We start from the raw sequence: 18679 nt of genomic DNA, 5'->3' as shown, positions 1-18679 counted from the left end.
CCACAGCGATGATTCATTCCTACCTGCTTGATCTTCTGATATTCTTGTAAGACTTCTTCATGAACATTCTACAAAATTAAAAATTAAAATCAGAAGGGAACAATTTTTTTTTTTTTGGCAATATAAACAGCTAACACACATTCAGCAAGGGTGGGGAAATACTGATGATGGGAATGTAAATTGGTATGCTCTTCAAAGAAGGCAATTGGCAACTGCTATCAAAATAGCAAATGCAAAACTGACTCAGCACTTATACTTCTCTTTCAGATTTGCTTGCTCCTGAGTGAAATGCTGCACGTAGAAGGTTATTTGCTGCAGTACCGTTTGTAAAGCAAAAGACAGTAAAGAAAATTTAAATGTCCATTAATCCATACAAAGGAATACGAAAAGGCCATTAAAAGGGGTAAGTGCTTCATGTACTTATATAAAGTTCTCTAAGATGCATTATATTGTTTAGTGAAAAAAAGCAAAGTGCAGAATGACTTATACATTTTGATATCATTTGAGAAGAAATATAATACATTCTAACAACTTCCTTCTAAGATGCACATTTCCTCTCATTTTAATGCAATCAAATAATGTGTGACAGTTTAACTTACTGGAACAGAAGACAATATGTACATATTGTAACTGATGACATCTTAGATTCAATTACATATAGCACACAGGTGAATTTGCTTGTGTATATACATGTGTATATACATCTTACACACACAAACCTCTGAAAGAATGCACTGGAAACCAGTACCATTGATTGCCTCTCAGGAGGGAAATTGGGTGGCTAGGGAAGATGGCTAATACTTATCTAACCTTATGTACTATGGACTAAGCAGTTTCCAAATACTTACGTTTATTCTGCACATCTCTATCTAATCACTTTATTTTATGGATGGGGATTCTGAAGAAAGTTAGGTAATTTGCCCAAGGTCACACAAATATTCAATGGTAGAGCTGGGAATCAAACCCTGGCAGTTTAGCTCTGTAGCCTGCTCCTAACCACTAAGCAATCCTTGGAATTACATTTTAGTTTAAATATAATCATGGTACACTGGTAAATAACTACATGTAAAAAAAAAAAAAAAAAAAAAAAAAAAAAAAAAAAAAAGAAAGAAAGAAAGAAAGAAAAAAAAACACCCCACCATATCAATGACCTCTTGCACCCTCAAACACAAATTCCTGTGGCAAAGTCTTCCATAACTCTAGGCAGCCTGTTTAAAGATTAAGACCCACTAATGGAAGGCTTGGTCTTTAGAGCACAGATGCTCTCAGGTTGTTTTGCCAATTGTGGGAAACCCATTCACGTTCTCTCATGTGGGTCCCTGTCAGAACAACAGTTACTAGGCCAGAATGAAGGCATCGTCTATGGTTGTGAATTGTGACAAATTTATCTGGCCTACATAAGGAGGGACACATTCATTTGTATTAATCCTTTTGCTTATAACTATGAGAAAGAACAACCAGTATGTGGGTCTGGCTTTTACTGGTTTGCCAGCTATGGTAATACTACTAATTAAAGTAGGGAAGGGAAAATGGCTTAGTATCTGTTAACAAATGTCAGTCTTTGGAATAGCTGGAAACACCAAGCTTTTCTTCACTTAAGCCCCAAATCTCTGTAGTATTAAACCCTTTTTATATGTTATGTCTATATCTTCCCTATTCTAGGCCAGATTGAGTTTTTTTCTAAAAAAACATAGACTTGAAATAGCAATTTTTGGGAACAGCACAAGATCTAACAGCTATGGTCTGAGTTGGCAATGCAGTTAAATATTTCAATGAATTCCAAATCAACTTTTTTCCTATTTAGTTGTGTTTGCTTTTTACCTTGATACTCTATTATGTTATAGTAAATACATAAGCCTCTATTACATATTTTATACATATTATGTTATATAAAGTTATTTTCCATTGACAGAAATACAGTTCGTTGTGTTTACTTATTTTAGAGAACTATTTCAAATACTGTATTTAGTTTCCTAGCTAATTTTCAATGAAGACCAAAAGCTGCAGAGAGGCTGGTTTGCCAGAGGACATTCTCCAAAGGCCAGTGGGATGCCTGGGGGTGGACTGGGTAGAGAACAAAGAAGGTAAAATATGGAAGTGAGCCTGTCTAGGAGCAAACATGTTTACCTGATACTCTTTTGAGCCCGGAGAAAGCCGCTTTCGTTGTGCATCAAGTTTGATAAATCGTCTAGCTACGGTCTCCATCCTGGCATGCAAGGCCCTGTATTCATCATATTCAGCATTGAAGTCATCCTTGTAATTCTGGCGTTGCTCATAGGAGACGATAGCAATGTATTTTCTAATAAGAAAAAAAAATATAAATGGAGAGAAACTACAGAATAAACATAATGCACAAGTCTGACATTTAAAACAAATATTTAGAAACTGTATCCAAGCATGTTTCCCTGGATTGAAAGTTGCCCTGCCACTGTTTGCTGCCATGTCACTCCTTCAAAGAACTTTCAGGTGAAATTATCCCACAGGAGAGCTTAAGATGTTCAGTGAAGGAAAGTTAAATGTGAAAAAAACACGGTGGCAATGGAATTGAAGTGTGACTAGAAAACAACGCTTATACAGATTTAGCTTCCTAAACCTTTCTCTATCCAAAATAATTCACCACCACTCTAGCGGCAGAGGCCAACCCATCTGTTCCGAGTCACACGGAAACAGAAGGACTCGGTGGGTAACATGAAACCAGGAGAGTGTCACCCAGTCACTAAGTAAACGCTGAAGTCAAAGCTCTCTCTAGTTGTGCGGCTAAGAGGAGGTCTGTCTTTTGGCCGTTTACACCTGCTGCCAGTAAGGCGCCTCAGGCTTGTTCCCTCTGCCTCTTTCCTCCCATGTTTGACTAGGCAAATGTATAGAATACAAAAGGGAATGAATAATTTTCTTCTTTTGAAATGACAGACTGGAATAAAAAAAAAAGAAAAAAGGGCATATCTCTCTAGGTCTTTTCAGCCCTAAAGGGTCATATTCTATGTAACTGAACGTCAGTGTCATAGTATTATTCTTAGTTTCTCCACGAATCTATTTTACTTTAGGGTATAAATACCTCTAGGGAACTGGTGAGTGAAGGCCATTTTCCCAGCGTGTCAGTTTATTCAGTGGTAAGCAAATTAAAACATCATTTTAATATTAAAACACAGTATTATTTGCTTGTGGCTCTGGGAAGTGGGATCACACCAGGGGCTGGCCTGGGTCTCTGTACTCTGCGTTCCTGCCATGGAATGCTAAGTTCCCTTGACTTTCTGAGATAAAAACTGACATTCCAAAGCAATTCCATCAGGGGCAGGTGCTTCAGCACTCCCGGACATGCACAGATATTCTTAACTGTGGGAAAACCTTGGAGTTCAGTCCTTCACAAAAATGGTTTTAGATAACCTTACCAGTTTTATTTAAAATGAGATGGCACAAATGTCTGGTTGGCAATGTGAGAAAAGCGATGCAACTGAGCACTTAATGTCCTCATTAATATTTTTATTCATGCCAAGTTAGCCTCTGTGGAGGTTCGGTTTCTAAGTGTGAGGGAGACAGCACTGGTATGCTGATGTCTCTGATGTAAGAAGAGTGTGGTGAACCAAGCAGTGACGCAGGGCTGTCCTGATGTCACAGCGGAGGAAGCCTGGGGCGGGAAAGAGCTTCCTGGGGACAAGTGCAGGTAAGCAAAATGGCTACACTGCTCAAGAAACTCTCTCTGGCTTAATGTGTTCTATGAAATATCCTGCTTTCTCAAGATCACACACAAGGCTACACCCTCAGTATTTTATTTAATAATTTCCTTAGGGAAAAACACCAATCTGGCCAACAGTTGTGTTGCTATTATAGAAGATTATTTGGTTATATTGGCACTTTAATGAAAGGCATTTCACTATTTTTAACAAAAATTGTTATGGTTCTACAGCTGGCTCTAAATGCAATGACGGAATAAAATTTTAAAGGGTTTGGATATTTCACAGCCACAAGTAACAAAAGTATTCTTATTATATAAAAATTAGGGATATTGTGGTTTAGGTATGAATTATTCAGAGGCTGATCATTAAGGTTTTATTGTATGTCTTTTTGGTTTTCTTAAGAAACAGCTTAAGTTCTGTAATTGCAGTGATTTTTCTGAAAATCCATGCTTTCTCACCATTTTAAGAAAATTGGCTATAATCATATAAGACAGTTTTGTGACAAAATAAATTGCTTTTACTTTAATAAATTAAGCAAATAATTACACAGGTTACATACTTTTGTGATTTTTGAGAGCCAGAAACGTGACAAATGTGCCAAAATGGACTGAGGCAGATGCAGTGACCATCCCTTAGATTAGGATGTTAAAAACCAGTTTTTAAATATAGAATTAACTGGTTAAGTTGACAAAGCACAGCAACATCCTGAGTGCATGAGGAAAGGGTTAGAATTCTTTTTTAGCCTCCCCACACGATTCTGTCACATAGAACTAGTTTACATCACTATTACAAAAAAGAGGAATTCAAAATCCACCACAAGAGAATAAGAGCACAGTCCTGCAGTTGTCAACGGAGGGGGCCGACTTCCGCAAGACTTTTAAGAAGTGGGTTTGCAGTAGGAGAGGCGAACCCCCTCATCAGTGGAGCCAGACGCTATGCTGTCCCCCAAGCAACCTTCCCTGGGCCAGCTTGGTGGTGGCCACTTTTCAAAGCTCCCCCACGCCCCGAACTCTAAAACCATATACCGCCTCCGATGAGAGAGTGCTTGGTATGGTTTCTTGGGTTCTTTTTAGTCAAGAGATGATAACCAGCATTATGGTTTCATGCTGTATCATTCCCCAATAAGTATAGCTTTCACACTACTGTTAAGCAAAAGTAACACATTTTAAGTATATTCTTTACTCTGGAAATCAACATTTTGTGGTATACGGAATGCTAAACAGCACAGTTTAACTTTGTCCACCATGAGATGCTAATAGAGAAAAAACGTTCATACAGCTCAGAGTCCATTTTCCAATCTACATTCAAATTATTTTGCACACTTGTTCATTTTCAAAGCTATCTGCAGTCAAATCTGTTTGTTCTTCCACTCTCCATTTTTCCAGGCTCTTGCAACTTAATTATTTCTTCTTACAGAAGCCTTTGAGTCTATAAAAAAGCTAGAATTATGTCTACAAGTTATAATTTTTGTGATAACCAGTTACAAAAATGTCCCCAGCTCAGCGTTTAGCAACTTGTTGTCATAACGAGAAAAACATTATAACTGGTACTAAAGTGAAATGATCTGATTTTACTCTTCTCTCCTTTTAAAATTAATTCCATGGCATAACTTTATTTAAATGAAAATCAGTCTATCTCTACTTTGTATTAACTGTGGAGATTTAAGCACTTTATCAGTAATAAACTCTCTCTTTGGGGCAACAAGTGAATGTGCATTGATAGACTGTCAGCTTTGAAGAGTCAGACCCCTGAAATCTTCCATAATCAAATGCCTGACCTGGCTACAGAACAAAGGACAGGCTTCTCTATACTTAAAGGCCACAGAGCAGAACTCAGCGCTGGGGGGAGACACAACCTGCTTAGGCAGACAGGGGTGGATTTGGGACGAGCAGGCTTAATGGCAGCCTTTCAAATGCAGGGGTGGCTCTGGGACTCTATTTCTGGAACTTCTTTTCTCATTTGCAAATTATGGGAAAAGAATTTGCAAACTTTCTAAAATTAAACAGTTCTCTCCCATTGGCAGACATCTGAACTTACATCAAATAATCTGGGAGTTCAATTGTTGAAGAAGGCTCCGTGGAGGCAGTGCAGCCCTCTTTAACTCCTACAAAGAAAAAAAAAAAAAAATCAAGCTTTCACCCAACAGTATGGTTATAAAATGCCTATAATTCTAAAATAGATCAGAAACATCTGGAACACTCTTCCTCAAATTCTATTCTTCCATCTCAATAAGCAACAGTGAGCAAGGAATACAATTGCACACGAACAACAGAGGCCCTGTGAGCAGGGCCAGCAGAACTGACGCCAGGCATTGAAAGCACCCTGGCTACCGCAGTGTCTGCACAATAAAGGAATTCCGTCTTAACCCAAGGTCAGTCTTCTATTCTTTCAATAACAGTTGTGGCATCTGCCCAGCAATTCAAAGACTGTGCTGGCAGATGCAGCCACACAATGGAAGATACAAATTTTACATCAACATCTACTTTTCATAGGATTCGAACAAGGCAGATGAGACAATGAAGTCAGGTAGCAGACCGCTTCAGTCACTGTATTTTATTGCTACCCTTTTTGTATGCAGACAGTGGAAGGGGTAGGAAGTTTTCCCATATGGGTTTTGAAGTAATTTAAAATAAGTCATTACTGAACACCGATGTACACTCCTCTGGTCTCTTATCTCTAAATCTCATATTACTACACAGATTTGTTTAAAAAAAAAAAAAGACAAATAAAGTGCCAGTCATTCATGGCTATGCTATAAAAATGTGTAAAATCCCTCAGGATTCTATTTATTTGAACACAACCAACATTTCCTGAGGGTAAGTTTAGACTTTTTATTAGGGTAACTTTTTATCATTCAAACTAGAATTAAATTAATAACTCACATCCTAACCCTGCCTGCTGGCAAAATGGACATGTTCAATATAAAACAAAAGTGAGTATTTGATAATTCCTTAGTTCAACATTTTAAAAGACCAAGTATACGAAATAAATTATGCAGACTCTGTGGCCTTGTTGTGTGTGTGTGTGTGTGTGTGTGTGTAGACTTTGAGACTCCCCCCAGTCCTTTTTTTTTTTTTTTTTTTTTTATAATAGCCTGAGTCTTAAAGGAAAAGGCATTAAGTGCATGTCACCTGGCTTCTTCTTTGCCATAGACCTAGATAAATTCCAACAGATTCAGGGGATGTGGGTCTAGATCTATCCTCAGTTTGTGATAATCTCAACTGGCTTTGAAAGGTACTACATCCTTAGTGAAGGATTCAGAGACTCAGTCTGTTTATTCAAGTCTCCAACTCTGAGAACACTCAAACTTTGCTGTACATCTCAACATACTGGGATCCAATCCTCCCAGCACTAGCCTGACTCAGGATCACCATCTCAGCGTTGGAAGTGTGTGGACTGGGATATACCCAGGTATACTAACTCTGAACACAAGGTGTTATTACTGCTTGCCTCTTCCTGACTTGGCAAATTTAAGTACAACAGTGTTTGAGGGAAAAAGCTTACACCTACCTTTTGGGTCACTATATAGTATCACACCAATCTAAATATTTCAACAGATAAGCTGTGATGTGCAGTATAGTCAATCCAGATCAGTGAAGGCACTGCATTTTACTATGCTGCAAAGCTCCTCTCATGTGGTAAAAAATGGTCAGTTAAATCTAAGAATTACAGACTTCCAGTATTATGGGCAAATTACAGAAAGGCAACACTCTTTAACCTCTTCATTAAAGTAACTTTTCTAAAGTCGTATTTTCCTTGAGAATTTTGCTTTGGTTATGCTGAGTTTAAAATTGGCAGCAATGCTAAATGAGGGGCTTGAATCTTGGAATGCTGTTTGGGGAACATTAAGGTTTAGAGCACAACTTTTTTTTTTTTTAAATAAGAAAAATATAATTTTGTTACTAGGTGTTAAAAATCATTACACCTTAGGTAAGTGGTCTTCCTATGATTAGTTTTTCTTTAGAAGTAAATCATTATTTTAAGCTTCTTTGCATCTCTAGGTTATCTGGCTTTTTAAGTTTTCAAAAGCTTGAAATGGTTAAATTTTACTAATGCTAGTTTACTAAAACAGTGTTCTCAAAATTGAAAAAATAATTTCTTAAGCTCTATCAAGCAAATTGCCAACAGCCTTGCATAAGACAAATTGCTTGCTTTCCCTCTGAATAAAGATGATGTTATGGATCTGCATATGCAATCTTACTTTGCTGGTTTTATAAAGAATTTGACATTTCCCCTGTGTTAACATTAATTAAGGCAGGGGTGACCCTGTTTCTCTGGCAAAGAAGGAAAAGAATTATTTTTATCGCTAATTGTGTGTCTGGTAAAATTAGTTCAAGAATGGCAGAGAATAGGTCACGTTGAGGTTGTGCAATACCCTGACAGTTATGGAAAAGAGCAACAAAGTCTACCTTTTAAGAGGGGGTCTCTAGAGGATAACAGTCATTTTCAAATGTTACCATGTTATTATCAAATTTAGAAACTATGTTTAATAGTTGGTTAAAAAGAGACCAAAAATTACTGATGTTAAATATAAGAAAAGAAAAATCTGCTCCAAAGCACAACACTAAGATTATTAACACAAGGTCATTTGACAAAAAAGCATTACTAATTATATAAACAGCATAATGTCCCTCACGATAGTCTGCTCTGCCCAATCATTTAACACATGTAGTTAGTTTTACAAATGTAAAGTGTACCTTCATTGGAATCTGGACTGGAGTTGTTCAGCTTGGCAATTTCCTCTTCTTCTCTTTTAAGGTCCTCTTCCTTTTCTTCAGTCATCTCAATGTCATGCTTTTTAATTTGGTCCTTTTCCTTGTGTTTTTTAGACTTCTTTTTGGACTTTTTGTGAGACGTTGAATGGGTTTCTTCCATAGGCTTCGGACACTTTAGTAGAACTGAACCAGGGGGTAAGGTTTCCAGAGAAGTCCTAGAGGTATATTTGTCTTGCTGGTCCTCATAGATACTACTGTTTTGACTAAAACTGTCAACAGGTAGGTCTTGAGTCCCCCGGCCTTCTGGAGTGCTAGGGGAATTGGAGTTAGAATTTACAGTCTGAGGAGGGTTGGAAACGGGCAGGTGGGTTGAAGGCAGTGGTGGAGGGGTAGGGATGGCAGCAGCTGCAGGAGGCGGCAGGAGGCCTGCAGCAGATTTTTCACTCGTGGGATTCAAATGACCATTTAATGTTGGCGGCACTCTATTTGTCAGGTGAGATATTCGAGCTTTCTTATTCATTAAAGGATCAATGAAATCTGAATCTAAAAGCCGTTTCTGTTGGGGAGGGGCAGAAAAAAAAAACGAGCCACTTTGCATTAAAACTCAATACATGCATCATTGGCTACCATATGAACAACTGTACTTATACTTTCTGATCATATAGCCCCACCCTAAGTTCTTCGAGAGACTATGCCATTTATGTGGATTGTACCACTTAGGAGAGTACTAAGAAGAGGTAACCTTCTTCCTCAGAGGGCTGTGGCTGACCTAGTTATATTAAAAGAGAGGAAGGAGAAAGCAGTTTGTACCATTTCACTCGGTGAGGACTAAGAAGGGTAGGTAAAGGGCAACAAAAGCCTACACTTATTTAACCTCCTCTAATGTGCTAACATGCTCTACTTATGAATATTTTGGCTGCCATTTATTATTTTACCTGTCTTAAAATGGGAACAGCCAGCACCTTGAAAGTAATTTCTCTAAGTATCTCTATTATTGCTGAAATGCTATTCAGTTTTTTTCCCCTCTAAATATATCTCTTCATCAGATTGGAAGGTAAGTTTTAATAACTAGTCCATAAAAATGATATGGAATTAGTATTTCAGAAATTTAAAAAATTATGCTAATACTATCCCAATCCAGCAATAACAATATTTAAATTAAAAAGGGAATTCAGATAGTCGAAAAGTACAAAGCATACATCCAATGTAATAATGTGGCCTAAGCTTCACCTTGAAAAAAAGTAACAGTTAATCATCCCATTAATTATTCTGTTTCCAATTTAGCACCATTGATTTGGCAGCCATTACATAATTAGATTACAGTATAAATAACTTCATGGCAGTTGGCATTAAAAGTGAGGATTCTATAGACAATGTACATGCAAGGACAAAATTACTTTTATTTTGTTCTCCCTCTGTTCCTCACAATAGGTTTCTAACAGTTTTTGACATGTGAGTAGCCTTTTGCCCACAGCAAGCTTACTGTTGTCCACACATCTGTCCTGTCTCCCGAATCCCTGGGAGGAGGGTCCAGAGAGAGGAGCACTGTGTGAGCAGCACTGGGGTAGATAGGTTTGTCCCACTGTCAATCCCCAAATCAGGGAAAGGGAAATAAAGAATCTTTTGGGGGAAATTTTAAGCTGGAAGGAGTGAGGTCTAATTGGAATATTCTGACTGGGATTTAATTGAAAAATACGTTAAGGACACACATGTATGAAAAGGACAGAATTTTTTATTTGCTTATTTTATAAACATTTTTCCTTAAGAATATTTTTCTGGAACATGTTTCAGGTAGTATTAAATGCCTCCAATTTTCAATATAATCTGAGACTGAATACAGGACTGGGTAAGTCTTCTAGGTAGTGACCAAATAAAAAAGTAGATAATCTTATAATAAAATGGAAACTTCAAATATGGAAAAGCAGAGTAGATATTAAACACTTTGACAAGCAGTGCTGTGTAGTGAAAAAGAGGTGTGGGCTGTGAGCCAGGACCTGAATTCTAAACAGAGCTCTGCCATGATCTGGCCGTGTGACTTTGGGTAGGCAAGCTGTGCGGCTTCTCTGGGCCTCATTTCTCTCATGCATAGATCAGACCACGTGAACTAGCTGGTCCCTAGAGTTCACTTAGGGGCTATGGTTATGTAATTTTAGGAATACCTGAGGAGAAGATGCAGCATCTCTACTAGAACATACAGGAGATTCTGAATGGCTGGTGCTGGCAGCATTCTGAGATGGATTTAGTTTTCTGTAAAGGATACATACATATGTTCCAGTTATGAAGAGAATCTTCAAATGTTCATGATAAAAAGCTTACCCTTGCTTCTCTTTTCCTTCTCAACACTAAAATAACAATAACTAATATTATCACTTACTTGATCGGTTTCAAAGAAGAAAAATTTACCTCGAGAGCACTGACTGTAATGACCGTCTGTCGATTTCATTGTATCCAGGCCAGTCTTTTTGAAGTTCTTTAAAAACATAATCCTTTAAGGTATATGAGAGGTCCTTAGGATTCAGATTGGCTACCTGGCACATAGTGTGAAAACAGAGCATTAGCCGTTTTTGCTATTTCCTAACCCAAAACAGGCAACATTTTGCATTTACACTGAAAACAACTGTACCAGTTGGCTACAAAGGGACTGCCAGTTTTGCATATGACAGGTCTCAATAAATGCTGTTTGACTTCATTGGGGAATTAAAACTTTATATATGCAGCTAAATATTTTTTCCCTGAATGTCCACCACATGACATTTCTATTCAAACAGCCTACTGAGGCAAAAAGTGGAGGAAGATTTATTTATTTATATATATTTTTTAAGTCAAGTTTTTCTAGTCAAAGGAGTTAGATTAACAACTTCATTATTTACTTCTGGCCATTAACTCCCGTTACTTGTGAATCACAGTAAAAATCTTTGATCATTTTTATTATGTACAAACCAAACAGTGCCCAAATGTTGGGTTATAAACTTTCCCTTCAGCAATCAGCAGAAATTATCTCCATAAATAGTATCAATTCTGATGCCCTTGTCTGTCATTTCCTTGGCTTGCTAAGCTTGCTTCTTGTAGTTGCCAGATCTCCTGAAGAACCACTTATTCAAAGTCCTTGAAATTCCCGAAAACCAATAAATGGAAACGTACAGCAAAATAACCCCCAAATTACTGTTATTAGTCAGCTAGTTTATTCTCAAGTGTAATCTCTTCTTATTGCTTAACTGCAATTCGTACAGTGTCCAGGCCTAGATTCCATCAACAATACAAATGTACAGATTCACGTGCCAAAGCAAGAGTCATGTTTAAGGCTGGTGGAAAGTTAATCCTCCAGTTATTTCCTACGGAAATTTTTTTTTTTTTTTAAAGTTTATTTATTTTGAGAGAGAGAGAGAAAGTGAGTAGGGAGGGACAGAGAAAAAGGGGGACAGAGGATCCAAAGCAGGCTCTGTGCTGACAGCAGACAGCCTGATGTGGGGCTCAAACTTGCAAACTGCGAGACCATGACCTGAGCTGAAGTCAGACACTCAGCCAACCAACTGAGCCACCCAGGTGTCCCAAAAATGCTCTTTTTAATAAATTGACTTCTTTCTGTGTCTTTTTAAAGTACTATCAAATATACTATGATAGTTTATGGTTTTTTTTACAGCTTAACATTAATCTAACATTAATACTGTTATAAAGTAGAAAATGGTAGGCTTAAGATTCAAATTTGCAAATAAGATGACACAAAACCAGATTTCTCAAAGTGGAAAAATACAATGCTTAGCTTTTTCCTGTTATCCTCAGGACTACAGACTATCCTCAGGTCCTCATAATGGGACATTCTCCTGCTTTCCTCCTTCTCCCATTTTGTCTTTTTTGTGCACGCTTCTATATGCTGGAGTGCTTAGGACCTATTGTCTGCCTTGTATTCTTCATTGTCATCATTATTTCATTCAGCCTTAGGGCTTTCTTCTTTGCTTTCTTTCATCTCTACAACAAACATGGGCCTGGAACTCATGACCTTGAGATCAAGAATCCCATGCTCCTCCAACCGAGCCAGCTATAAGGCTTTCAATAGCCAATTGATATACTGCTATCTCCTAATTTATAATTCTACCTCCAATTGTTGTCTCAACACCATGGCCTTATATGTAACTACTAAACATCTATCACTATTGGGTTATGGCTAACAGACATCTCCTGAACAGAAATCCTAGTGCCCCTCCATACACCTGTTCCTTTGCCATCCCTCCCCCTCTCAGTTAATGGTCAGTATCCATTCAGTTGCTCCATTTAGTTGGTCTGGGTTAGAGTGCAGACACTGGCATTTTTTAAAAGCTCCCCAGAAGATTATAATGTGCAGTTAAGATTATGCTCTAGATTCTGCCAAATGATTAACATAAAGACACTCATGTCCCATTTCCTGCTGAATTAAGCATACCTACATTTTAATGTACTTATGTCTATACATATAAAGAATCACATAACTACTGACATCAATAATACCCTCTGTGTGAATAATTGCCTCTGCCACCATTTTACATTTTATCGTATAAACTTAAGAGGTAATTTACAACCTCCCTGGAGATTCAGTCACCAGATATTTTGTGATATGTAGCCTGAACCTCCCTCCTTCCCCCCAACCAAAAAAAAAAAAAAAAAATTAAAACACACACACACTCTGACACTCATTCATTCTTTCACCCTGTCTTTTGAGCTCTTAAAACTGCTATGTGACATATGGATTTAAATTAAGTCTTTCCAAAAAGTGCTCAAACAATTTAATAAGATCCTTGAGAATGTCCAACATACACTGGGGGTTAATTAACCTAGAATTGGAGATTTTGGCTTTATTCTTTCATAATATTTAGTATCATGACTTGAATGTAAGAGAATAGATGAAAAAATGGACTTAGAAGTGTCATTCTTTGAATAATAAATGAAAACCTATAGGTTTATTTTTTTTAATGGTGAAATTTAAGAACTGTGGAAATGTTACTGCTTTAGAAAAAAAATCCTTTGATTTGAACAGTAATCAATATTTATGACCCCAAATCAATATGAAAAAATATAGCAAGTTATAGTTTGACAAACTAGTGACATCAACAAAATCTATGACCTACTTTAATACTTAAGCTTGTGATTATAAGGTAATTGATCAAAGGTAATACTTTACATATTCATATCCCTTAATAAAGACAACTGAATGATCTCAGCACACTCAGTGGCAAAAAAAGGTAGAGTAAAAAGCATGCAGGGCAAGACACATTTGAAACTATTTAGTAGGTAAACATATTCTAGCTTATACAAACCAAAGACTGATAAGAATAAACCGTACAACTTCACCTATATAACAATAAAAATTACAGCAGTACTTTAGTGACCCAAGACCAAAATCAGCCAACAAAAACTTCTTACCTTTTTGGGGTGCCCAGGTGGCTCTGTCGGTTAGGCATCTGACTCTTGATTTTGGCTCAGGTCATGATCTCACACTTCATGAGTTCAAGCCCCACACTGGGCTCTGCGCTGCCAGTGCTGAGTCTACTTGAGATTTTTTCTCTCTCCCTCTCCCTCTCCCCTGCATGTGCATTCCCTCTCTCTCTCTCTTTCTCTCTCTCAAAAATAAATAAGCTTAAAAAAACTTCTTTTATAATGGAATTTCAGAGCAAAATTTGTTTAACCCAAATGAAGATAATGACTTGAAACTTCATTTTTAAAGCTTTTTTTAAGCTTCTAGCTTATAAGACCTACTATAAATGACCACATTTCAATGAGCTTTTCATTAGGTGTTTAAAACAAGATGGCTTAATATTCAAGAGTTATAATTCATATACCATTGAACAAAATGATCCTGAAATTTCTCTATCTTAAATAATACTAACAACAAGCCTTCTGAAATGAACTTCTCAACAAGAAGGCACACAGAAGGAACTCTCTCTGCGTGTCTCACCTGTTGCAGAATTGCTCCAAGGGAGTTCTTGTCTTTCTGATTGACACCATCTTTCTGCAGTCGAGCCAGGAGCTCCGGTTTCTTGTAAGCCTTCAGTGCCAGTAAGTGAATCACCCTGTCCCTATATGGACGCTGAGAAACACTGCTGCCTCCGTGAGTCTTTCGAATCGTATTTGCAGGATTCATGGGGGTTGACCGTTTCCTCTCAGGCACTGCATCTGAAACAGCTTGAGGCGCTTTCCGAATTTGCACTCTTTTCCCTAAAGTCCAGTGGAAATGACATTGTTACACATTTGTGGGTAAGATTATAATGAGCATCTCAGTTTCCTCAACTCTGATTCAGGTACTTCTTCATTTCTGGAGGGAATTATAGGCCACTTTGTTTCAGTTTTTACATTAAAGAGATATGCAAACAGAAAGCTTTTTGAATAAATGGCCTAAGATTATGGATTTGAAATTGTCTTGATAGAAGCATTTATTGGAATATATGTATATAGAATCATTCTGTCCATTTAGCTACATATGGATATTAATTAGTAACACAAACTGTAGCAAGTGGTTGGGAATTTTAAGGTTGTAGGTAGTTCATTTTAAGTGCAAATAAAGTAATTTCCATGCTTACCCATGCTATTTACTGACCTTATATGTACATATTATATGTCATTTCTTTGGCAGAAATGAATATAACAAATGTGAAATGTGAGCAATACCTGTTGTATCTCACTAAGAACACAGTTTTGGCTGAGATGAAAAATTATCTTAATCTCACAGATTCAGGGACCACAAAGAGGGGAGTCAGACATAATTTGGGGTCAACATTCACAAGGGCAACCACAAGACATACTCCTTTTCAATAGGCCATAACAAATTTTAGGAGTCAAAAGACAACCAAAACCAACAAAAAATCTCAGAGGGCCAGACAAGCAGATACCTGCTCTGCAGGGCTGAAGCTACACAGGTGAATTAGAAGAATGGAAAATGGTAAAAATGAGGCCTTCCCATCATTCCTGCCAGGCGAGTGCCATTTGGTAATTAACCCACTTTCTGCTTAAACTTAACACTGAGAAGTGGCAAATGTTTCCTTCTAGAAAAACAAAACCTGGTAACAATTCCTTGTTGAAGAAAAAATTAGAATTGAACTGCTGTGTAAGACCCTCATTTTATCATTTTTGAGGTGGACTCTTATAGCACCTTTCATACACTCTGAACCTCCAACTCTATGCCATGTGGTTGGGGGGGGCGGATATTAGTAACATATAATGTAGGACAACTGCATTAGGAACAAGACTAGCAACTAGAAACAGCAGATAAGCAAAAGCAGTCTCTTAAGTGCTGCAGTCTGGGGTGAAAACAGCTTAATGAAGCAAGAGCAGTACTGATAGTAACTCTGTCCATGCAGGGGTCCTGAGGCCTGGCCAGAGGGGCTGTTAGTTTGACACAATCCTATGTAGAATAGAGGAGAAAGGGTGAATGATCTCACTGGCTTTTGTATTTCCCTACTGCCTGGACATAACAAATTGTAAATATCAGATCAAAATATTGCACAACAAGAGAACTCAACATTAAAGGAGCACTACTCAGTGATAAGAAAAGCTATTAAGGTGCAATTAGAGTTTTGGAGATAGATTTAGATCTGGTTTCTGTATTTTTCTTAGAGACAGATCAATGTCAGATGGGCAGGGAGCTAATATTTATCATGAACCAATTATGTGGTGGGGGAGCACTATACTAAGACCTTTACACTCATTAGATCTCACAATACAGTAACCTGATGAAACAGGCATGGTCCCACTCACAGATGAGAAAACTGAGACTTTCAATGGGATAAGCTCAAACGGTAAAGTGCTCACTTAACATGTGGAAGGTTCTGTTATTAATTAGTACCTAAGTTTTCCTACATGTACTTCTTTGTGGGAAAGGCATTATGAACAAATGCCTAATGTCTGCCATTGTTTGATCTTAGGCTGTAAACTCCCTATGGGCAGGGCTGTGGCTGCTTTGTCCACTAGCAGACCTTGATTCAGTATTTGATGACTAGCAAAATGTCAATGTGAATGACAGCAAGAGAGCAAGTAGACAGCAGAGAAGCCGGGATCAATGCGGTCTGTATTTTCCCACACTGCCAGGATGCTAGCATATGAAGACACACTAAAATTTCTAAAACAGCAAACATAAACCTTCCAATCTACCACTTCTTAGTTATAAACGTATTAACAAACACTACTGTTCCTTGAAATTTGAATAGGAATTTGTGGGGAAAAAAATCCAGGGTCACAAAAGTTTAGAAGTGCTATAAATCCCACACTCCTACCCTACCCTTTGTAACCTGTTTAGCTTATACTTCCCCAAACAAAGCTGACTATGGAGCCCTGCCCACCACTCTTCTCTGGGGAGGTGAGTGGACAGAGAATGTTTTTTAGCTGGGCTCACACACACCATGATTGGTCATTTAGAATGAATTCAAGCCAGCAAGGAAGGCAAATAAAAACAAAAAGTGACAGTACTACCAGTGTTTTCCAGGCTGCCCTACCTCCTCTGTATGTCTGACCCACCTTTGATCCTCAGTCTCCAGAAAGCCCCAAAGCCTCCTGAGTTTGCCCCTGCCCCTCCCTGAAGTAAGCATAGGGCAGACAAATAAGGGAGGCTCTCTAAGAGGAGCATGGGTATGATGTTTGACCAAAAATTAGAATCTGGTCTGGGATATGACAGCAGTGGAGTCTCACCTGGGGCCTAATGCTAGGCTGTCACTGGTACATGAATCTCCTACCCCTAGTACTTCACCTTTATCTCATTTTTCCTTTATTTATTTTTTACTTATTTTTTTTAATGTAAACTTTATGCCCAAAATGGGACTTGAACCTAGGACACTGAGATCAAGTGTTCCATGGTCTACTGACTGAGCCAGCCAGATGCCCTGTTTTCCCTTTGAACAGCCACTTGTGGGGTAACCCATTTCTTTTAAATACTAAAAGAACAATAGAGCCACACTAGGCTACTGAGTTTCACACAAAGACTGCCGTCCCATCAATCTGTGCCTATTTAACCAGGAAGGAGTCCTCTAGTTCAAGGTAGGACAGGCTACAGATGAAGAAAACATCAGTACTCTAAGTAGTTACAGAATTGAGATGCTAAAAAGAAAAGCAAGAAAATGTCAGTTCAAAGTGGGCAGAAGAAAGGCTTTATTTCTTTACATTTGCTTCAGAAAAGCTCTTTTAATAAAGCCCATGGGAGAACTTAATTCTCTTCCCAGACCCAACTGCTAATCAATTCCCTAGGCTCCTTATATAAACAGCAGCAGTGGGTCTGATAGAGTTGGGTAATCTGGGACTATATCTGAACTGCTGTTTCATAACAAGGAGTCTACTTCTAACTTCTCCATTTAATATGAGATGGTGAAAGTATTTATCCCTTTGTCTAACGGCTGTGAGTAAACAATCTGAAAGGAAGGTGTTAAAATAGTACATCAGAAGGAGAGCAGGGACTGCCATCTTCTGTAGTTGTTTTTCTGTTCTGTGGAACCTGATCAGAAGCCCTGGCAACACGGACCCAATGCTTTAAAAACACTGGCAGGACCTTGATGACGGGGTGACTGTCATGGTTAAATACATAAGCCAATGCAATGGAAACCATCTCCACATTTGGCATTTATGATCGCTTCTTCCAAAGGTTTATTATTCAAATATATATTCGTAATGGTCAAAAATGTTATAATTACAAAGGACTTTCGATGTTATCCAGTTCAAATACCCCTTATCTAATAACTGAGAAAATTAAGGTCCACGGATGTTAAATGATTTGTCGAAGGTCATTCAAACATGTACTACATCATCAAAAATAAGCAAGATGAGGCAGAAGTTGGGAAAATTGGAAAAAGAATCCTAGAAATTAGGTTGGTTGGGTTATTTTATACACCTAAATAAGTATTAGCATGTATTACCAATTTACAATTCAATAACATTTCAGAATTTAGGTACAAGTCAGTGAGCAGACTTATTAGTAAAATGGAAGCAGTGATTAGTGATTTTGTTTTTTTTAAACAAAGGGAAAGGATTATGACAACACAACAATGCTCACCAATGATATAAATGTCATGACTAGAAGTGGAAATATTCTGAAGAAATACTAATGATGTTTTCTAGGTTAAAGCCTCTCCTGCTCCTCTCCAGGCAAAATAGATTTTGGTTTTGCTCAGTCTACAAGAGGGTCGCAAAAGCTTATATTTTTGGGTGACTAGGCCAGGTGACCCCTAGGGGCAGTCTTCACCCTCTTACACTGAGCTTGTGGCCCAATTCAGCTGCCAGAGGCCTGGCCTGGCACTGTGCCACCACAGCCCCTCAATGAGACTAGCATTATTCCTATTTGTCCTC

The 18679-nt window shown here is 38.0% G+C and overlaps 1 protein-coding gene across 1 annotated transcript in view; it reads right to left on the bottom strand.

The window, feature by feature from the left end:
- ELL2 (elongation factor for RNA polymerase II 2) overlaps positions 1-18679 on the bottom strand; it is a 73522-nt gene that overhangs the window by 3942 nt on the left and 50901 nt on the right. Inside the window, exons 5-11 of the mRNA XM_058726663.1 lie at positions 14313-14572; positions 10790-10914; positions 10546-10633; positions 8369-8942; positions 5709-5775; positions 2128-2299; positions 24-68 (exon numbers count right to left, since the gene is read on the bottom strand). Of these exons, the coding sequence (XP_058582646.1) occupies positions 24-68; positions 2128-2299; positions 5709-5775; positions 8369-8942; positions 10546-10633; positions 10790-10914; positions 14313-14572 (1331 nt within the window). The remainder of the gene's footprint in view (positions 1-23; positions 69-2127; positions 2300-5708; positions 5776-8368; positions 8943-10545; positions 10634-10789; positions 10915-14312; positions 14573-18679) is intronic.

Source organism: Neofelis nebulosa, chromosome 1 (assembly GCF_028018385.1).
Source record: "Neofelis nebulosa isolate mNeoNeb1 chromosome 1, mNeoNeb1.pri, whole genome shotgun sequence".
In the NCBI taxonomy this organism is placed as follows: Eukaryota; Metazoa; Chordata; class Mammalia; order Carnivora; family Felidae; genus Neofelis; species Neofelis nebulosa.
Note: the sequence above shows the minus strand (reverse complement) of the source record. Positions and strands in the feature narration are given on the sequence as shown.